Source organism: Crocodylus siamensis, chromosome 5 (genome assembly GCF_052110815.1).
Source record: "Crocodylus siamensis isolate JL-2025a chromosome 5, ASM5211081v1, whole genome shotgun sequence".
Lineage (NCBI taxonomy): Eukaryota > Metazoa > Chordata > Crocodylia > Crocodylidae > Crocodylus > Crocodylus siamensis.
In genome coordinates, this window is record NC_143399.1 from 113,219,723 (window position 1) to 113,243,378 (window position 23,656).

Consider the following 23,656-nt stretch of genomic DNA (forward strand, 5'->3'; position numbering starts at 1 on the left):
ATAGGAACACAAAAAGAAAATATATTTGGGACATTCTATATTTATTTATATCATTATATAGGAGTGTGTTGTCTTTTAATAAGCCTTAGTGCATTGAATTTGTTTCTTTCCATTCCTCCATGCTCTGTCAGTTCCAAGCATTGTTCTCACCTCTTTTCTTTTCACATCTTTCACATCTTATGCACTTTTTAAGAGATGGAAAATGACTTGTGTTCAAAATTAAACTCTGAAAAGCACCTCAATTAATATAACACTTTTTATTATTGTTGCTTAGAGGACATCACTTGAACAAAAAAGATTCTTTGTGGAGTGAAAATAGGGGGCACACAGTGAACACAGTCATCAATATAATAAGAATAATAATTAAAACAAAGAAAAAAGGGATATGGCATATGACAGTTCCTTTACCATTCCTTGGTAAATTCATAATCATTCCACTTCCCTTCGTATTTTCCAGCTCTGGGAAAAGATCTCCATCCTTCCTGAAGTCCCTTCTTAGATGAGCCAATTCTAAATAAGCCAAAGGACGTTTTAGATACACAATGTTTTCTCTGTATTAATAGTTACTGGCCGTATGAATTGTTCCTTCCCCCAAGACAACAGTTGCAATCTTTAATTCAATATATTTTTATTAACCTCCAAGAAAAGCTGCGTCGTGGTAATCTTCTTGTTAAATTGCTTTAGTGGGGCTCTTCCACTGAAGTAACAAAGTTAAAGGAAAACTCAAAGGTCCAGCATAACACCATTGTAAATTAATCACTAATTGTGCATTCAAATACATATACATATCATTTTAGAAAATTTTAGCTCACTCAACCAAACTCTCCTTCGGCTAGCAAGTCCATTCCCTCATTATCAAAACCTGAATGGGATTTCCATGACCTGTTAACCACAGTTATTGGTTTTGATGAAAACATGGTTTCTTTGTATGAGCAATGCTGAAAACCTTCAATTTAGAAGTTGTCTTTAGGTCCAAGCAGAACACTTGTTTGACCATAGGAAAGTTTTCTCTCTTAGTACCTGACAGGTTAAAGCTCTTCAGATCTGAAATGTGAAACGGAATCAACTTTTCTTCTTATATTTTGAAAGACAGAAAATGGGGGAAAAACAGAGAGTGGTTTCATACTAAAATATCACTTCTCTTACTGCACCACACCACCAGCGTTATCATGGCACCTGTCAGCAAGACAGGGATTAAGATCAGAGGTATGAGAATTTCATCTGGAGGATCTTCCCAATGGACCTCTTCTGATGTACAATTTGAAAAGAATTGTTTATGGATTCCAGTGATGAAGTGCTCTGCAAGGGGGTTTGGCCAGAAGCAGCTTGCATTGTTGGCTTCATGCTCCGTGCACTGGGTAAAATTATCATAATACCTGGGGAGAAAAGGTAAGAAAAATGAGTCTAAAGAAAACAAAATCTTTAAGAAAAAACAGTTTGTTACCACTTTGTGTTTTAATGACTTTCGACGGGATATAAAATCTGTTCCCTCCCGCTGCATCTGCTCACCAGACAAAATCCTTGGAAAGTGAGCAAGTTTTTAAAATTATTTTAAGAAATAGTCTCCCAAATTTTACTTCAGTACCTACTAATAATACTTGGCTTTTATATAGGATCCTTCATCAGAAAGATCTCAAAGCACACTACTACAAATGCCAATTAGTCCAGTGTTATTATTATGTTTGTATCATTTGTAATATCTGTATATGGATTTAATGCAACCTTCATTTGTTATCATCTCTAGAATCTATGCAAGGGTATCTATGCTATGGATACTTCTACCAAAAGAAAGTAAATGGAGGCTGTGGGTACCAGAGATGTTATAGTGAGTGAGAGGCAGAACTGAAAACTCCTGTTCCCATGATTAGGCTACCAGGTACTGTGAGTAAAATCTTAGACCATGTGGCTGGTACTTCATGCTCTCATTTTGCTATGCAGAAGATAAAATGAAATTCCCTTGGCTTGAAGTAGTTATATTACCCATAAAAAAAAAAAATGTAGAAAAAACAAGAACTTTTGAGCTAGTACTCATGACTTGTGCCTAGTCCATAGTTGGACACAAGGCTGAGATCAAATGCAGTTACAGCATAAGTTCATGAAGTGTTGAATAATAATTGCAGCCCTATGTTTTTAGTGCAATGAGATGACAAAAAGCAAAGAAAATGTTAATTTTTGAACTCTTAACCTTTCCAGAAGCACTTAGTTCATGTCAGAAAACTGTAATTCCTATAGCTGACATCTTGCAGAGAACTGTTCTCCACTGTGTAACATGTAGCACTTCATTTCAGCATAGTAATGGATGTACCAAAATATACACATAATGTGCAAATGTAACCAAGATTTATATTTATAAATACAAACTATTTTCAGAAAAAGGAAACAATAAGCCTAAATAAATAATTGGATGCATTGCTGTGATAGTGTCATGAGCAAAGGAGATTCGGGAAAAGGTGGAGTAGTGGGAGGAGACAGGAAATTAAGACGTTGAATTGTCTGGACAGTCTATAGAGAGGGAAATAAATAAGGAAGCTGAATAATTGTCTGTTGTATTTTTCAATGTTCTTTTCAATGGTGTGTGACTTAAACTTATTTCAAAGGGCTGGGAAGGAGAGAGAGAGAGGAAGGGAGAGAGACAAGAGAAACCATTTGATGAGTTAAGGGACAGCATTACACTCTGTGGATCCTTCCCTCCCCACTACAGTAGACAAATTCAGTAACTCCTCCCTGATGACTTATTCTTACAGGAGAAGAATAATACTCCAGTGGATCAGTAGCAACTCAGTCTCAGCTTGCATAGTAGTAGAAGTGAGACCATGTCAGGGTCTATTTTATAGCAATTGCCATTGAGAATACAGGTTGGCTGCCTTGCAACTGCCACATAGATGCAGAATGCCACATGCCACCTGGATGGCTGCTTTCTACAAGCTGCGTGCATAAGGGAAAAGAATAGATTCATAAACACAGCTGAAGAAAAAGCCCCTATGTTCTCCCATTTCTCTTTGAACTGGTTTGGTTTCTGAGTCAATGCCGTATCTTCCTCTTTGCCTCAAATGACTTGAGACATCCACATGCAGAGGCTCTGAAACATCGTGCCTAGCATGAGAAAAAACAGTACATGTATATTTTAAAGGAAAAGAAGTAGAAAGGAAGCTTCTGTGACAAGGCCAGCAAAAACAGGAAATAAGTTAAAAATAAAATACCAATATTATCCTTTCATAATTTTAATAATGGCATCCTTCATCTGTTCTAGCAGTATGCATCTTTTATGTCCTAGGCTGACTTAGATTCTAAATATACCCTACTGTATGCGGATGAGACAGTGACGTGAAGAATAATATTTCATTTTGGTTATCTTTCATCTGATTATACTTCAATGCCCCTACCAAAAAACAGTACCCCTGTTGGAAAATATTACTGAATTCAATAGGGATGAAACCAAACAAAATTCTACAGGAATTAAATAGTAGTTTACAGTCATGAAACACATGCCCATGGACATAAAAGTAGTTTCTAGAAATAATATTTCAAAATCTTGGAGACTAGAATAATACTGTGTTATGCTGCTTAGATCACAGCACTTAGGAGGAGGCCAGTATCCTTATCCCCATTTTAGTGAAAAACAGGCACGGGGAGATAAAATGACAAGCCCAGAGTCATTGAATAGATCAGTGACAGAGCAAAAAATGGAGCCCCCAAGCCCTATCCATTTGTCTGCACAGCACAAAGGAAAATAACAAAGAACAGAGATTTTTATCCATTTAATAGAACTTGCTGTATAAACATAGAGAATTCTACAGGAAGAATATTACTGTCCAGGTTGGCTTAAAGTCTACAGAAAATTACCATTCCTTGCTAACGTCTCTTCATTTTTCCAAGCCTGTTGGCTTATTTCAACTGTTATTTTACTGTGTTTACATTTAAAGTCAAATACACTCCAAGGAATTATAACTAGGCAACCATTGAGGAGCAAGATAAAAAATAATTAGGTTTGGCATATTATACACAAAAGACTGAAACCTAAATATCAATATATAATATTGCTGCCTTAATAGTTGAAATTCTGAAGAACACTCATTTAAATACCTATCCCTTGAAAAGAATTTGCATCACAAATTATCACTGCTTTTGGAGACGGTTACAAGAATAAAGATTAGGAAACATCTGAACTGTTTGAGAACGATGTGCTTGTGAGTAATACTCCATTAGCTTAGATATTCAGGTGATGATAACGTGTTCACTTTGTTATGCACACCAATAATCTCTGTTAAAGTGTACTGTATGTTATCCAGCTTGGAAAGTTTCAAGTTAATTTTGGGTACTACAAAACATGATTTCTGACTAACTGGTGCATAAGGTTTTTTTTTTCTTTTGAGGTGGAGGTAGGTATGAACAGTTAGTAAAAGTTTAATTACATAGATGTCTTTTTGCTCTGTTTCTATACGGCACCTATCGTAATTCAGTCCTGGTCTGTGACAGAGGCTGTTATCCTAAGTCAAATGAAAAAAAGTAATGTTTTACATTTTTTCCTACGTGTCCCACCAGTATTCCTGAACTTCAGCTTCAGGAACAATCTGTAGATGTAGGCAACTAATCAGTCTCTATGCTGTTTCAGATATTGGTCTCCCTCCTAATATGTTCAACAAGGGTGTAAATTAATACCAGCAATGAGGGTGGTTTCTACAGTGAAGACTGGATTTATTAACTACTGGTATAATCCTATAACTCTGACTCAAGTTGCCTTATGGTGTAAGCAAAGTGTTCAAAACACAGATTCAGTGTTAACTGAGGTTAATTTCACACATTCTACATACTCATTGTAGCACAAAAAATTGACAAATCTTGAGGGTCTCATTGTCTACCAATTTCCATGTTTATGAGCATTTCTTAATGTTTTTTATGAGAAACCATCTAACTAGTCATATTTACCAATTGTTGCCAAATCTGGCGTAAAACAACAGCAACAAAAACGGCCAAGTTTCTTTTTAAAACAAATCGCAAGTTTTCACACATTTTCTCAAATGAACATTTGCTATTTTCAAATCTGTATAGTTATTTTCAGTGAACAAATATGTTTTCTCTGCTTCTTCAGATTTTCTGAGAATAAATGAATAATTTATAGTGCAAGTTGCAATATGTTGGGCTTATTGTGGGTTTTGTTTCTTATGTAAAATTTGTGGGGAAAAATGATTTTTCAGGGATTTTGATTGCAAGGAAATAATTTTAATACATATTTACATTTTTTTAAAGTCTAGAATTGCAGGTAATCAAATTCACGAATTTGATTACCTTCTGATATAAGCACATGTCCCAATAGCACGGGGTCTCTGGAATGTTCATCAAAATTAATGGAAGTTCAAAATATGGCATGCATAAGACTGGCCAGAAAATAAGGATTCAAGATATACTCACACACCCAAAGCTGAGCACCCAGTAGCCCACTGGCTTGGGAACCAATTGGGAACAGGCACTTGAACTTGTGTTTTCCAACTTTCAAAATAATGCCTTAATCATTGGGCACTTGGCACTAAGTTGTTCTTTTCCTCTCCCCTTCTCTCTTCTTGTGATCACAAACTCCATCCCAAAGCTGAGAAAGTCTTCACAATCATTTTTTTTTTGTCAAAAGCATGCATTTCCTTGAAAAGTTTCAGTTCAATGAATCAGCATTTCCCAATGTAAAACTGTTTTGTGGAAAAAAATTCCAACTAATTGTAATTGTGCAGATCAGGGCTGTTCAACTTCCAATGGCCAGGGACATCATGTCCCATGGGCCATACAAGCAAAAGCTGCATGCCCTGCAGGCCACACCAGGGAAGCCACAGGCCCCCAGGACCCGCACAGGTACCCCAACTTCCCACCACTGCACTGCATGGCCCTGGACTCACCCTTACCTCCCCACAATGTATACCGCACTGTCCCACTCCCTGGGATAGAGGAAGGAGGAGGCAGCCAGAGGAGGGAGGGGGAGTCCAAAGCCCCCAGCTGCTGGTGCAGATGGAGCAATAGTGGGACCTACAGCTGAGCAAGAGCCTGGGGACTGTAACTTAACCCCCTGTGGGCCACATGCAGCCTGCAGACCAGCAGTTGGACAGCCCCAACACAGGTGATACAGCTGTCCTACTAATAAAATTCCATCACATACATTGCATGCAGATAATCATGCACACATCCAGTTCAGTGCACACTGAGCCACAGCAATATTGGACTGTAAGTCATGTTTCCCCTCCACTTTTATACCGATATAAAGATAGATATCCAGGTATACTTGTGTTTGTATCCACAGATCTAATCAAAAACTTTCAGTCTACATATATTAAAACTAGATTTTAAATCAGGTGACATAAAGAGTGGACCAAATTCATCATGGCTATGTACAGGTAGTCAAAAAGCCCAAGGCTGAATCAATTCAGTCTTTGCAGTTTAGTCTAAACCGCAGAGAGTAAACTGAGAAACAAGTGAACACACATTCACTTTGGATTCAGAAAATGCAGCCACAAGCCTTCAGTTCCTCAGACCAGAGACCAGGGGGCACTAGAGCACACCCCCTAGCCTTCTGGCCACTGCCAAAGGACAGAAGGGGCAAGGCCAGGCCCCAGCCCAAGACTAGCATACTGGAGGGTGGAGACCCCATCCCCAGTCTGCCTGGGTGAGGGGCAGCAGTGCCAGCCAAGCTTCTCCCTCTCCACCCTGCTCGATCTTGGGGAGGACAGCTGCTGCCAGACTGAGGAGGGGGTGGGTGGGGAAAAAGAGAGTGACATTGAAATCATAAAAGCTGGAACAGGAATAGTCCTTTCTCTGAAGTGAGTGTGTATTGAACACAGCAATTTGCAACCTCAAAGACACAACAAAGAACAACCAAAAAACATCACTAAAAATGGCAATTTTAGGCTAATCCTGCTTAAAAGAGCCACATGTAGACAAGCCCAGTGAGAGCACACACAACTTAGGCTAACTTAAAATGGAATGTAATAAACCTAAAAGAAAGTCAAGATCAAGCCTTGCATAAGTCTTATGTAATCCTGAGGGTAGAGTGTCTCCTTATAGCTGGGTATTCAGAAAGTCCTTCTTAGGGAATCAGCAAGTTGTCTTAGGTGTTGAAGTGGAGATCCCACAGGCCTCATCTCTACTTGGGGTTTTCTAAACTCACTTGCCCCCCTTTCTCCTCCTTGGATGCCTTGACATTAGATGCTTGTCACCTCTAGCACCTTGGTAGGGCTCTCATGCATTCAATGTCTTTTGTCTCTGCTTAGGTGTTCCAGTCTCCCACCTTTTACAGGTTTTGCTTTATCATGTAAATGTAGTTCTCTGCTTTCTTTGGTCACAACCAGCCCAAGCAGTCTGGGGCCCTCTCCTTTTCCCTTAGCTCCATCTCCAGCACACATACGTGTAATGACTGTGCCAGGTGTTTGTCAACATCTTCTACCTCTTGGTCTGGTCTTGCAAGGCTTGGCCCTGTGTTCACAGGTGGCAGGGGACCAGCCCCTCCTGCCCCAGTTCCCCAGCCTCTTCCCACTCCTCCATGGCCTGGGGAAGCTGAGGGGAATTACGTCCCCCCCTCCTCCTATCAACTTCTTGCCTCAGTCTCTGCCAGAGGTGGGAGTGGGTGGAGTCTGCTGGTCTGCTGCTGGCTCCCTGCCTGCTGGCAGTCCCTCTCAGGCTGCTCCCCCACCTAACACCACCCCTTGCCCTGCCCTGCCCCTCACTCACTGCCCCCATGCTCCAGCAACAGGGAATAGCCTGGCAACGGCTGTACCCCGCCACCTCCCCCACCAGCAGAGCCAGCTGTGGTTCCCAGCCGGGTTTCCCAAGCCACCCCCTTGTGAGCCAGCCCTCACTGCTCCACCTAGGGAGCAGAGGGGTGGGGACAACCCAGCTCTCTGGAGAAGACAGCACAGCCCAGCCCAGGGCTGAAAAGCATCCTGGGATGCTGGGAGACTCTAATTTAACTTGAACCAAGAAGGGGTCTGGGACAGATGTTCCATAAACTGGTTTGACCTAAATCAGTTAAGTCTGATACTACATTCAACCAGGTTTATCTTAAACCAGTTTCAGTCCTTTTGAAACTGGTTTATGTGCACTGAGCTTCTGCTCTGTTACGGGTTTAAACCAGTTTCTGATCACTTAAACCAGTTTATGTGTAACTTCTGTCCTTAGCTCAGTGTTTTTACTCCTTTAGCTTCCTTCAAGTCATGGAAGAATCTGGCTATTAATATGTCATTCACCGAACATCATGGAGAGGTTAACTTAAGCTAGAAGAACAAATGTTGAAGTAATGTTTAGAGTCTGCCTTTAAGAAGAAGTTTGAGGTTGTCAGAAAAAGAAAACTTATACATTGTAACCCTTGTACACACTCACAGGAATTGTAAAACTAATTTGAAAAAAGTCAGTCTCACTAAAAACAAATTTTATTCTTTCATGTCCCTGCACTTTTGAGTCACTGCCAGGACCAGAACTAGAAGTGCTGAAATAATAATAATTAAAAATATCATACCATGAGAAAGGCTTCTCTTATGGTCTTTCCAGCCAAAGTGGAAGCAGGAAGTACCAAAAAGTCTCACAAGAAAAATCTTCTTGAGTGATATCCAGCCAAATTTTCTAGAATTAAAGGGTGTGAATAGTTTGGATAAACTTCAGATAAGGAGTCAAACTTCCACATGATTATTTCTTGAAGTTTCAAAAGCATTAAGCAACTAAAGCTTAGTTATCTACAAGTTCACAGCCAAACAAGATGAAGCACATGCTGTAAAGGTGCTAGAATGTACTTTTCCTTCTTTCATAAAAATGTGTGCCTGCATCTCATCTTCCTTCACTTGAATGTGTCCTTACTCTAAGGGCACATCTAAAGTGACACTACATCACCATAGCTATGTGCTACAGTGACATAGTGCCCATGGGTGTCTACACGTGACCAGCAGGTACATCACCATAGCACTGTGCTCCCCTGTTATAGCGTGCCACTATGGCAAAGTAGCTGCTACAAATAGCCATTTGCTGTGCATAAAGAGCAGTATGGGCAATTACGGGCAAGTACTACCTTTTGGAAGTACTAAAGCATGGAGCAGTAATACCTCCACTGCAGGACAACATGTAGGCACACCCTAAGAGAAACAGTTTCATATATAAATCCATATTACTTGCATCTCCCTAATTTAATCGTCACTTCCATCTTGTACTGTGGGCCTACAATTCAGACAAAAGAAAATAAAACTCCACAAGCTGTAGGGAGAGAAAAGGATAGAAAGTGAAAAACAGCTGGGTTAGTAATACTACCATAAAGTATAGTTGACTGCTACTCCACTGGATTATAGATGGCATTGTGACAGATTTATTCACTCGGGGCTAAAAATAATAGAAACACTCTGTTCTCCTTCTGAGACATTTACAGAACACTGAGTTGGGGTTCATGTCTACAGCCTGTGAGAAAATTAATACTGGTTGAATAAATTTAATTGAGAATCCCATTATACAAAATTTAGCACCAAACTGTTGCCTGATACCAAAATATATAGCTTGAAAATGTAAATAGAAAGAGGAGGCCTTGGGTTATGCAAAACCAAGTATTCAATTTATTTTGAACAAAGAGGGAAAGTACCTCTCTCTCTTGCTGCAGGGAGGAGGATGCGGACCAGTGGCCTGAAGTTGCAGCAAAGTACATTTAGATTGGATATCCATAAAAACTCCCTCACTGTTAGTATTGTGAGGCAGTGGAATAGACTGCCTAGGGAAGTTTTGTGGACTCTCCAACACTGGAATTATTCAAAAAAAAAGGTTAGACAGCCACTGGTCAGGGATGATCTAGGCACAGCTATGCCTATGTTCTACCATGGCTATTTCCTGTGCTTCTGGGCTTTGCTGGTTGCTCCCTTTGCTGCTATGTGTACAGGGTGTTTTCAAGGCTTCTCAGAGGCATTAGGCATTGGCTACAATCAAGGCTGGAGACTTTGACTAGAGTGGGCCAGTGATCCTTCCGGCACCAAAGTCAGAGGTTCCTGGCAAGAGGGTCTTGCCCCTCTGCTCAAGATCAGATTGATCATCATATTTGGGCTTAGGAAGGAATTTTACCCCATAGCCAGATTTCTATGGACTGCGGGGAGTTTTGCCTTCCTCTGTAGCAGGGGGCATGGCCCACTACCTGGGGCCTTTTAAGCATATATTTGAATCAACATTTTGTAAAAGTAGGACATTGGCTGTCACTGTTCTCCTGTGGCAAGTTAGGGTGTTAGGTCTATGTTGTGTCATGGTTGGAAGTACTTTTATGTGGAATTTAGATTATGGTTTGTATGGGATGATTTGGATAGGGATGGTTCTGCCTTGAGCAGGCAGTTGGCCTAGATAACCTCTGAAGGTCCCTTTCAGCCCTACTTTCTTATGACTCTATGACTGCTGTAGTCAGCAAAGGGTAAAACTAGAAAGAAAATGCAGCCTGCAACCAGTTAAGTAAGCAATATTGTGTTATACCAACAAAATATTTAGCAAGCAAGGGCTTTCATTAAAAAGTAAGGATTTATTAGCAAAAATGTAATTCCAACCTCCTTAAAGCTCTGTCCAAGTGGTTATCTACTATTAGTCATAGGTGACCAGTTAGGGATCACTGGCTTAAATCTAGATCAGGCCCAATCCCAGCACACAGGGGCAGAAGAGTACAGTGTCAGCCCCCTGGGGCTTCATCCCACTGCATAAGGGGTGGGAGAAGGCAATGCCAGGCCCCCAGAACCCATTTCCAATGGGAGGGTGTAGTGGCAGAGCCCATGGCCCAATCCTGGCCTGTAACGCTCAATTTGGACAGGCCTCATTCCATTCACCTAGCTCATGGGGCCAAAAGGTTGGGCATCACTGTTGTAATTAAATATACAAAGGCATATCACGTTCATACACACAAAAAGTCAGAAGCAAAAGGAGCTACAATTTTTTTAATCAATTAGAATTAGGACTTTGGACAGTTTTGGAAGCCTCCAGTGGCACCTAAATATAAGAGCTGGATGATTTCTTTCAGCAGATAGAAAATTCTCCCAAAAGTTTGCTTTGGTCATCCCAAAACTATTTGTATGAAGAGGTCCAATTGGCTAAATCATTTATAACATAAATGGGGGTGGGGATAGATTTATGGTGGGCAGATTTTCACACAACTGAAAGAAGTGATTGTTAGCATTTAACCAATAGCCTGGTGCTGACAATGTTCACCCCCAAATATGAGAAATCTGTTCAATTACCTCCTCTGTCAGGCTATTGTAATGGACATCACCCACGTCCAAGGAGAATTAGTTATTTCCAGGCTCTAATGGGGGCTGCAGAAATTCCTGTTGACAGTGCTCCAATTTAGCATAAAAGAGTTAAACAGTCACTGGTACAAGAACTAAAATCTGGGTGTTCCAGCTCCCAGCTGAAAGTCTGAACCCCAAAGACACAGAGACACTCTCACTCTCTCTCTCTCTCAGTCACTAAGGAATAGCTCTAGTAGGAGGGACTGAGAAAAATGCACCTTGGAACACCAACTTAAAACCTGGTTATTAGGACATTTGTCTGGAAGACAAGAGATCAAATCCAAGTCCACTGAAAATACAGATTGTCAGTTATTCCTGGCTTCAAGACTCTTTGTGCTCTGGTTCCCCATTGTAATAGGGAGATAATAGTTCCTTCCCACCTTCCAAGGTGGTTGTGAGTATAGATTTATCTGGCACTTACATGTTACCATAACTACAGAGAGGAAGTTAGCCATGGTAGTCTGAGGCCAGGCAGAAGCCAGGGTGATGTGGCACCTTAGATACTAACTTGTTCAAAAATAAATTAAGAGGCTGTTACATAGATGTTTACATGGTCTGGTGGGTGACAAATTGGCTTAGCGGTCACACCCAGAGAGTGGTAGTAGACGGGTCAGTATCACCTGAAAGGATGTGGGTAGTTGGGTCCCACAGGGTTCAGTCCTTGGACCTGTACTCTTCAATATCTTCATCCGTGACTTGGATGTGGGTGTGAAGTGTACTCTGTCCAAGTTTGTGAACAATACTAAACTGTGGGGTGAAGTGCATACTCCAGAGGGTAGGGAATGATTGCAGGCAGACCTGGACAGGTTAGAAAAGCGGGCAGTACACAACAGGATGCAGTACAAGGACAAGTGCAGAGTGCTGCCCCTAAGGTGCAAAAATATCCAGCACACCTACTGGCTGGGAAGTGACCCTCTCAGCAGCACAGAAGGGAAAGGGGTGTCATTGTGGACTCCAAGATGAACATGAGCCATCAGTGTGACAAAATCATCAGCAAAGCTAACCGCACTTTATCATGCATCAGCAGATGCATGACAAATAGAACCAAGGAGGTCATACTTTCTTTCTATGTGACATTGGTCAGACCACAGTTGGAGTACTGCATTCAGTTTTGGACACCGTACTTCAAGAAGGATGTTGATAGACTCGAGAGGGTACAGAGGAGGGCCACTCGTATGGTTAGGGGCTTACAGAACAAGCCCTATGAGGAGAGAGTGAGGGACCTGGACCTCTTCAGCCTCCGCAAGAAAAGGCTGAGAGGTGATCTTGTGGCCACCTACAAATTCATAAGGGGGATGCAGCAAGGGATCAGAGATGCTCTGTTCACCAGGGCACCTCTTGGGATAATAAGGAACAATGATCACAAACTGACAGAGAGCAGATTTAGGCTAGATATCAGGAAAAACTTCTTCATGGGAAGGGTGGTCAAAATTTGGAATGGGCTTCCAAGGGAGGTGGTGCTCTCCCCTTCCTTGCGAGCTTTTAAGAGAAGGCTGGATAGGCACCTGACTGGGGTCATCTGGCGCTAGAACTCTTTCCTGCCTAGGCAAGGGGTCGGACTCGATCATCTGTTGAGGTCCCTTCTGAGCCTAGCATCTATGAATCTATGAAAAAGGTCTTACATCTTTATGAATGAGTTAGTCTAAAGTGGTGTTGATTGTAGCCATGTTGGTCTAAGGACATAGGCAGACAAGGTTCTTTGGGTAAATGTGATATGTTTCATTAGCCCAGCAAAATAGCTGGAAAAATTGTTCCTTGCAAGCTTTCAGGCACAAACACCCTTCTTCAAGCATAGGGAGAGTCTGCCTGAAGAAGAGTGTTTGTTCCCAAAAGCTTCCAAGGAACAGTTTTTCTAACTATTTAGTTGGTCTAGTAAAAGATATCACATCCATGCAAAGAACCTTGTCTGCCTTAGTCTCTAATGGCACTTTTACACATGTTCTGGGGGTGGGAGGATGGCACCTTAATTAGAGCAGCTCTCAAAGCCACTCTAATTAAGTGCTGCCACATCTCCTGTACCAGCGTCCTCGTGCTTAGAAATGGTGGCAGGTGTGCTCGAACTAAAGCTTGTGTGACAAACTAGTTCAAGCACCTCCACTGCCATTTTTAAGCGTGGGGATGCTGATACATGGGATAGAGAAGGCAGCTGGAATGCGACAATTGCTACACTCCTACAGACTCAATCAAGTCTGCTCCAATGCACTAGAATACCAGAGCATCAGAGCAGCCTCCACAGTTATGTATAGGTGCCTTAAGGTGTCACATTGCCCTGTCTTCATCCTAGTATAACAGGACCATAAAACCTCCCATTTATATCATGCTCATCACACTATGATATCTGGGCACTTTATAAGTGTAACAGAAAATGTGCTAAAAGCAAATACAAAATGAAAGCTATTTGTCTCTCTCAAAACCCCACATGTTGTGCTGCTGAAACTACAGGTGACACTTAAGTAAAGCTGTCAGTGACGGAATAAGAAAGCCCAATTTCCCACTACTTCTGCTAAATCAGGGCCCAGGTAAATTCAGAAGAGCTGCTCTTCCCAAAAGCTGTACTTAATCCACATACATAAGCAGCTCAGCGGTGAGAGTAAGGGGCCAAATACAATGAAAGGAAGAACAAATAAATAAAAGCAGGCTTCATGATGCTACTGTTTTTGAAGACTCCTAGTTTCAAGTGCAGACAACAGCTATGCCAAGGGCAGGCAATTATTTTGGGCAGAGGGCCGCTTACTGAGTTTTGGCAAGCCATCAAGGGCTACTTGACAGGCAGCCCAGGGCAGATAAATATTCATTTTCTAAATTTTTTAGGGGCCCCGCAGGCCGGATAGAATGGCCTGGCAGGCTGCATCCAGCCCCAAGACTGCATTTTGCCCACCCATGAGCTATGCCATATTAGTTAAAACAAAAACAACTGCTTCCTAAATTGGAAGAGTATGTTCATTATAAGCGCACACTGTAGTTCAGACAGTCACCTTTATATGTCACATTTCAATAGTTAATGGGTTAGAAGCTTAAAAGAATTATGATTTTTGAAGCGACCAGATGCATGGCACTAAGTATCATGCATCAGTCTGTCATGATGCTAACCCAGGAAAGCTATGCTCTGTAAGAGTATGAAAAACGAAAGGACAACAAAAACCAAAAACTATTCCTAGAAAAAAGGAAGGAAAAATAGCACCATGGAATGGTGACCTGTGACTAGGATGTGACTGGTGACCTGTGACTAGGATGTGACTGGTACTGCTACTCCTCCTCCTCCTCCTCCTCTTCAATGAAGTGGCCTTTTTTGAAGCTGGTTCTCTTTCCTGCCACCTGAACCCAGATGTAGGAGGGCTATACTGAGCAACTTTATTGTTTATTAAGCTTATCAAGGTGCTTGACAATACGCAAAACACAGATTTCAGTCCCTCAGGAGCTTATAAATTTAATCAAGTTGGGTCAAACTTTGCAAAATACTTTGGCAAAACCCTGAACACACACCTATTCAGAATCTCTTATTCCTAATTACAGCAACATACCCTAAGACAAAATACCCTACAGCACATGACTTTAATATGTTTGAAGGAGAAAGCATTTAAAAACATGGAATAATTGTATGCTACATAAAAGCAAAAAGTGCTATAAGCACGACAACCTGTCAGTTGTTTTAGACTGTGTAGGCTGTGCCACACGTTTGTATCGGGGAGAGGCAAGAAACCTGGTGGTTGTTGTTTACAAGGAGCTTGTTAAAACATGCTTTGGTTTGAGTAGGTTCAAATAGAGGGCTTGAACTCACTCAAAGCAGATATATCAGTTAATGATTCTGCTACTAGTATTTAAAATTTGGTGTTCACATCTATTCCCCCCCACCTCAGCTTCTTGTCAGAATTATAATATCATAAAAAAGCTTTGATGTCTGGGAAAATATAAAATTCTTGACAAAAAGGAATTCATTGAGAAACAATTCCAATAACAATAGCCCAGAGTTTTAAATGCAGTCACGTCAAAGGAAGTATCAATACTTTCTGCATACATAGAATTGTAAATGTTTTTATTTGGATGGGGGCCAATTATTATGTCAATAGTGTCCAGTCTGGGGAAAAAAACTGGAGGGGATAATCACATTGTTCTGGAAACATACACCTAAGCACACAGAAAGAGGCACACAGCAACCAAGATGTTAAGTACATTATTGTTGAAAATTACTGCTTTTATCACAGTGAATGGAAAGCTTTATTTGTGGTATCATATCTATCTGGACCTTCACCTAATCAAACCCCACACCATGCAACTGTCACAATTCTCTCCTTCTGTTGATAATGCAGGATGTAGCCTTTTTTCCTGATGTTGCAAAAAGAAAAAGCAACCCTCAACAAATTGGGGGTAAGTCTTTGATGCCCATTTGGCTTGGGGGTAGGTACATTTTTCCATGTTTGAAAGCTCTCAGACTTGTCAGACTATCCATGGCATTTATTTTGTAGGAAACGTGTTTGTGCAAATGTTATACAATGTATACAATAAGTATTACCAAGTAGTGTCACTACATAGAACATTTCAAATTCTTTTTCTTCCTGTACAAGAAAGTTTGGCCTTTCAGAAGACAATCTGTGCTGTGTCACTTCTGGGTTATTCAAAATTATAACGATTTTTCCTTCAAGGGAAAGGGGGATTTATACAAGCAGCAGCAGAGGCTGATCTCTGCCTTGTTCAGATAAGGGTTAATTCTTTGGGCAGAATTTGTTCCATGGGAACCAGGCATTAGAGTTGGGCTGAAATTCTGAAAGAAGGAATTGCCTCGTTCACTGTTTGGTCATCCTATTGAAGACAGCAGTATAAGCAAATCCATTTTAAAGTGCAGAGTTGACAGCACTGCAGTACAGTAGAGATACTTCAGAGGGAGAAGGTATTAAAGAGCTCTTTAATCTAGTTGTAAAAGGCATACCAAGAATCACAGAATTTTAACTAGAGGAATTCAAGATAGAAATAAGGCACAGATCAGTGAGAATGATTAACCACTGAAACAGACTATAAAATGGATAAGTGGATTCTTCAACTCCAGATGTCTTCAGCTCAAGACTCAATGCTTTCTGGAAGATTTACTTTAATCAAGCCAGTTATTGGGCTCCAGGGTAAACTGAGTAAAACTCTTTGTCCCATGCAATACAGGAGAACAGACTAGATGATCCAACCAGCCCCTTCTGACTTAAAAAAAAAGAAAAGAAAAACTCTATTAATCTATAAATACTTAAGCTATGTGTCATTGATTTGTGCTCCAACAGGAAGCCAGCCTTCAAGGTTTTGCATATCTACCATCACTTGACAACAGCAATGTCAGACTGGGACCTTGGTGTTAGCAGAAGGTGCAACAGGATAACTACATGGTATTGATATAGCGCATTTTAACAATAAGCTTAAACTGTGCAAATATAACGGATTAATTAAGTTAGCATTTAGGCTAGAGACAGAAATTACACATAAACTGGTATAAGTGATTGGAAACTGGTTCAAATATGTAACATAACAGAAATTCAGTGCACATAAACCACATTCAAAATGGTCAAAACCAGTTTAAGATAAAACTGGACGGATGTAGTATCATACATAACTGATTTAGGTTAAATTGGTTTATTGAACTTCTCTGCCAGATCCCCTCCAGATTCAAGTTAACTCACAGTCCCCCAGCATCCCCGGATGCTTTGCACCTCCCCCACAACCACTCCCTCCTCCCTTCCTGCCCCCACCTCCTGCCCCCAGGCCCAAGCTGGCTGATCCAGCAGAGCAAGGAGGCATGCTCAGGCGCACCCTGGCTTATGGCCTAGGCTACCACAAGCATGTGGCTGCATTTCTAGAATCAAAAGTAAATGTCTGCTCACTTGCTTATCGCTTCAATCTATGCAGCTTAAAGTAACCTGCAAGGATTGAATAGATTCAGCCTCAGGCTTTTTGACTGTCTGTACTTCGCCCAAATGACAAATTTCTCGAGGGATATTGAATAAAGAGACAAAGATATATTAAAAAAGAAGCCTACCCTACTTAAAGCCATTTCACATTTTCTACCAAAACAGTAAGTTTCAATAGCAAAATACAACACTGAATTAGCTCAAAATTACCACATTTCAGAGCCAGTCTTTCCACTGAAACCACTGGCAAAACTCCAGTTGATTTTACCTAGTATATAGATATTAAATAATATTGGAGGCCTCAGGAGCAGTAAGCCAGCAAGGCTGCTTACCAATGTTAAAGAAACCAAACTAACCACAACAGGTGCTTTATTTTAAACTCCATGTGCCCCTGTGCTGAGCCCAGCACACGTCCAAAAGAGGTACCATGATAGTTAGACTCAGCCTGCTCAATGTCTAGACCAGGTGCTTTAGTGGGGCTTTTATCTAATGGTTCATTCAGTCAGCTAAAGTGTCAATACTGAATCAACTGACCAAATCAGCTATTAGATAAAAGCACCCAAAAGCCCCACTGAAGCATTCAGTCTAATCAGATGCTGCAGAGTTGGGTTGAACTAACATGCTACTTCTTCCAGTAAAGCATGTGGTCTCCCCCCGCCCCTCCCCCCCCCACACACACACCTGTCAGTGGCCTGTATGTTCTTTGGATCTCTTGGGCCCAGATTCTGCTCCCACTGAGTCAACAGTAGTGGGATTAAATCTTAAATTTAGATTATTTGGGACCAAAAGAATGTTATCTGCTAAGCATACCAGGATTATCTGACAAAAACACCTCTTGTTCTGCCCCAGGTACTTCTTGTTTTCTGACAGTCTAGCGCTTGAAGGAATTCATTTTAGAGGCTGAGACACTAGAATGGAGAAGTGTCCATCAGCAGAAAGGTTAAAGAACCAAAGAAACCCTATAATGAAAAAAATACTTTCAAAGAGATCCACAGTGACAAAACAGTGTGGAGGTGAGTCATGGTGGGCTGAGTTCTACTGAACTTCAGTTCAATGAAATAAAATGATCCCATAGAAATATATCTCCTCCTCCAAATGAGCATGTTTTAGAATCATCATGATCTACAGTTCAACCACATGAGGTACAACATTCAACCATGCATTCTGAAAAGGAATCCCTCGACAATGAAGTTGCCATACTTTTTAAGTTCTCTATGCCAGTTCCCTTTAGTCCTGATGAAGAACGACCAGGTTTACATGGTTCGGTTCTCAAGGCTTTCACAATGGAGGAAATAATTCCTGCTTTCAATGTTACCAAAGTGGCAAGGAAACTGGACATACAAAGTTCTAAGTACTGGGCAATACTGGCATCATTTATGTCTTTCTGTAACTATTTTCTGAAAATAGCCTAACTAAACTTAACACAGCAGGATTCCCAACAACAACACACCACAAGTCCACTTCCAGCACATCTATAACCCAGTGAAGTTTTAAACAAATTCCTTAATCTGACATAACTTTTTCAGATTGTAGTTACATCTATACTATCAACTATTCCTGTTTTACCAGATATTCCAGATAGCATAGATATTTCAGATATACCTATGCTAGGTAGTTTAAAGCTTCCAGAAGGAATAAGCATGGAGCTGAGCTCTGCCTTTGGTACTATGTTGTTGCAGCTAAATTGCTAGCTGTGCCTGAGCTAAATAGTTTAAAGACAGTTTGGGTTTTTTCCACACTACACTTTACTGATGCAGAGGACAAACCTTTGAGACTTCTGTTCCGAGTACAATCTGAAGCACTGACCCTGACCTACAAGACCAATAATTCAACAATATGAACTGAAACAAATTTTCTGCTTGCTCTAAATTGAACTACCAGGATCCTATTTGCAGGCCTGCAGCCACCAGAGACCATCACATTTTCTTGGCAAACACACATTTCCATTCTTCTGAAAACTGAACAGTTCTTTTTTAGTGCTACTCTGAAATGAGTAATAGCAAGACACCAAGCAGTACTCAGAAAATTGATGCAGTATTTTGTCAATCTCATCCAATTCCAAAGATATTCAAAGAAACACCATTGAAAGGCAAAGTATTGCTTTAGCAGCACTTGTACAGGATTAACAAGCCTCCTTGTTACAAGGACATTTATTGCCCTCATTGCTTCTTGTAGACAAGCTGAAAGCAAGTGAAAATTAAGAGGGAAGAAAGGTTTGACATATTTGGTGACAACACCTTCTTGTCAGCACAACTAGATACAACTAAATTAAGGGAACCTGAACAATGGACATGAAGGCTAACTGCTGGGTTCTTTTTGTTCCAATATATATGTTTTCCTTCCTGTATGATTTGCGAATGTGCTAAGCGCACAGAATGCTATCTCTAAAAGGAAAACGTGAAAATTGCAGCTGGGTCGCTGTTTTTGCATTCTTAAGTACCCTTACCCCAATTACACACAACCTCATACTTTTGCCTTTTATTTCCCAGTTAACCTTGTCCTTCATTTCCTGACCAAATATAAAAACAGGTGGCTATGTTGCAGAGGCAAAATTTCGCATGCACAAATTTGTTTTGTTTGTGTAAATATATCTAACAGGTGTTACCAGTTACGTGTTATCATCTTTATGCACATCCTTCATGCGCCGTTCGAAGCCATTTAGAGGCACTCGAGGATTATGAAGAAGCAGAAGTTTTAGAGGTTATCTGGAAAGATGGGATCAGTGGAAGAAGAGACCAGATCACCTAATATACTGTAAAGAGATCTTGCAGTACTTACATGCAGAATTTTTAATTGTGCTTGATCAAAAAATAAAGTGTTAAAAGCAATTGCCAATAGTCACCCTCAGATGGGAATTTGTACTCTATTAAATAGTCCCAGGTCCTGCAAGAACTTACTTACATGGTTATCTTTGTACACGTGAGGAGTTTCACTGAGTTCCATTTTTCAAGCTTGAGCATGAACTTAGCTGTGTAAGTGGCACCAGCAGTATCCCATTTCTCAGGTTTTTCCAGGGAAATTTAGGAAAATTGTTTCTAAAACACCTGTCACATTAGACTCCTCGGCTGCGTCCAGACGAGCACAGACATTTGGCTCCCCTGGGAAACGCCCATGCCACGCATGCTTTGGCACGTGCCAAGTTACCATTGGGGTGGTAAGAGAGGGCGAGGCCAGCGCTATGCTAGCCCCAGCTGACTTACATGGGGTCCTGGGGGCCTCCCAGGGCTGCAGCAGTGTTCCTGCCAGGTGAAGCCTGGCTAGCAGGCACAGCATGGCTCCAGGCAGCTCAGCTCCACTTTACGGTGGTGCATGCTGCCTGTGCATGCACTGCTCCATTTATTTTTTTCCCCATGGGTTTTTTTGACACGCCCCCTCAGGAAAAAAAAGTAGAGTAGTGCACCCTTGCAGCACGGAGAACACATGACTATGAAGTATGAGGCGCTTCAGATGTGTTTGCAGCACCACATACCGCACAGCCATGTTCGTCTAAATACACCCCTCTTGTGCAACTGGGCATGGCTAACTGCACATTCTCAGATGTAATCCCATATGTCTGGGGAACTGTCAATAAGGTACCCTGCCTTTTTCCTAACTACCACATCAGTGGCTAGGCAGGGCTGAAAGCACTCTCCCACCCTTCCTGTTGAAGACGGCTCATGGGGCAACCAAGAGGGAAAGATATGCAGGGGCCAAAGAAGCAGCAAGTAAGAGAGAGTCTGAATCTGTAACTAAGTGAGGCAGGCACTATCCTAGATAGAAGAGTACCCGGGTTGTAGCCCCTACTCCCAATACTGCTTGGACCTATTATTCAATACAAAACACATGAGAACATTTCTTGGGGTCACTTTTCTCTTTAAAAAAACATGTTTTAATTGTTCTGTGCTGTCTCTGAGAAGGGCAAATTTTACTACTAAAGATCTTAGATGCACAGTGAACAGAATTAATTTTTAGCCTGACAGCAAGAGTACATCCTTAAAACCCATAAACACTTTAAATCTATGATCTGCTGTGAAATGGAAAACAGGATGCCAGACTCCCAAAATCAGAGCTCTTAAAAACTAGGAGGAAATAAATGTTTTACAAGAAGACCCGGTGAGTCCCCTAACCTTCAAGACTAGGGACAAACACACATAAACCAATTGAAGTGATCAGAGACTGTTTTAAACCTGTAATAGAACAGACATTCAGTGCACACAAACTAGTCTGAAAATGGCTGAAACTGATTTGAGATAAACCTGGTTGAATGTAGTATCAGACTTAACTGATTTGGGTCAAACCGGTTTACTCAACATCTGTCCCAGACCTCTTCCTGATTTAACTTAAACCAGAGCTGCCCAGCATGCCAGATGCTTTGCTGCTCTGGGTAGGGCTCTCTGTTCCAGAGAGTTGGGCTGGCCACTCCCCTCTGTTCCCTTGCTTGAGCTCCAGCAGAAATGGCAGGCATAGCAGCATCTGTCTGGCTTCCCCCTGCCCCGTCTCCCCCTCACCACTCCCTGATCAAGCATGGATTCCCACCCACAGCATGGACCGTAGTCAGTACATGGTATGCTAGCTAATGCTGAGGTGTCTATGTAAGGTAGACAGGACAAAGACAGACAGGACAATGTCCGCTTAGGGCTTTATGGAGCTAATCAACAGCTCCACTGGTAATGTCCCTCTGTTCCTTCCTTTATAAAAGTTGTTTAAGAGCTTGAACTAATCAGAGAAGCTTTTGTTTTGCTGATAGGCTGATAAATGCTATATAACTAAATGCTGTATAAATCCCTGCTGGCTCCCTGGCCAATCAGGAGCAGTGAGGGTTGGGGGGTGGGAATCCTTCTCTAATAAGAACATCTTCTTGGGGCCTGGCCATACATCCCCTCAGCTCAGCAGTGTGGAAGGGAAGGGAGGGCTGCTCTAGCACCCCCTGGCTTCTAGCCTGAGGCACTGCAGGCATGTGCCTGATTTCCTTACTCTAGAGGGGATGACTGTGTAGTTACAAACTGGTTTAACCTAGCCAGGTTAGACTAACCTGCAAAGATTAAATCAATTCAGGCTCAGGCTTTTTGAATGTCTGTCCCTAGTGGCCCAAGAGTCCCCAAACATTACATAGCCCAAACCATTACATAGCCAAATACCTCTATCATAAACCCTTTTTTCCAAAACTTCCCAGGGGAGATCACTTTCTTAGCTTACAGGACCAAGCAGTCCTTGAACCCCTTCTATTGTGGGCAGAGATAAAACTCTGCTTCAATCAATTATTAATTCCCACCATTAAAATGTAAAAGTTAAAGTAGACCAGTTTAGATGCAGGAGACCTGCTCAGGATACACATCCAAACTGCCAACATTTTGCATTTATTTTCCTAATGCTTTTTAAACGTCTCATCATCAGAGCAGTCACAGAGGTGTCCTGATTGTCAGTTCACTGCAATCACATTTTTTAGGGAAGTAGAAGCAAGAGGCAATTCTTCCTTGATTAATTCTCTAAGAAAACTAATGCCAATCACATCACAAAGTAGGCCAAAACTGCCTTAAAGGACTTCTGCAGGAAGGAGGTCATCTGCAGGAGTCTCTCTGCTACTCTGTCCCATCAAGGGCTGCTGCCATCAGTCTCTGAAGAGTTAAATCTCATTCAAGTTCTTAGCTGTGCTGCTTCTGGATTTCAAGCAGACATACATACCTCTGCACAGTTCAAGTCCAAAGGTGCGGGTTGCAAACTGTGGGTTGCACTCCACATAGAGGTCCACATAACTATTTCCCTCAAAAGAGAAGTTTTTGGATAGCTAGTTACCTTCTTCACTGCTTTTTTTTTTCTTTTTGAGATCCAAGAAGTAAGTGGAAACGTCAGCCTTATTAAACCCTTAATATTGAGCGCTAATAACTGCACCCTAGACCTTGTTATCTGGCAATTCTACCTAAATCCCTTTTTTATTTCAGGTTCCCATCAAAATCCTCTTCCATGTCTATTATTCCATCTCTCTAGCTCGTCTGTTGTCTGCTGTTATTTGCTCAATGTTATTTGCTGGCAAAACTATTTAATTTCTTAATTTTGAATTTTGCCCTGTATGATCAGGAAGTGTTTAAAACACTCTAATAAGTAAAAATCCTGTTAATGTCTAAAATTTAAAGTTCCAGACAATGTATCTGAATGGAGAGCAAAACAAAACAAGCCATGCTATGATCAGAGAACCTATTTGTATGTGATATTTTTTTAACTAACATTTGTCCATATTGGCCAAGGGTAATCACCTGGTACTCAGCCCAGTTCTACTGGCTTGTCAGACTATTAAATTTCCTCTACTTACCAGGCTTGCCAAGAAGAAGACAATTTAAAATATAATAGGTAAAATCTGTATGATTTTTGTCTGCCCTTTCCATCAGCTGCACAATTGAAAACATCCACTAACATCAAATGATCAGATGTAAGAGACAGTTTGCTTAAACTATTTTACAACTAAACACTCTCTCTCTCTTCCTTCCCCCACCACAGCAGTATCATAAACATCAAGCAAACTAAGCTCAACAAAATTAGCAT

At 41.3% G+C, this 23,656-nt stretch overlaps 1 protein-coding gene across 2 annotated transcripts in view; it reads right to left on the reverse strand.

Annotated features, from left to right (window-relative positions):
• Window positions 1-238: 238 nt before the first annotated feature.
• RAMP3 (receptor activity modifying protein 3) overlaps window positions 239-23,656 on the reverse strand; it is a 97,610-nt gene continuing 74,192 nt past the window's right edge. For both annotated transcript variants that reach the window (XM_090049964.1, XM_090049963.1), the window contains one exon: window positions 239-1,376. In XM_090049964.1, the coding sequence (XP_089906090.1) occupies window positions 1,121-1,376 (256 nt within the window). In that variant the 3' untranslated portion in view covers window positions 239-1,120. The remainder of the gene's footprint in view (window positions 1,377-23,656) is intronic.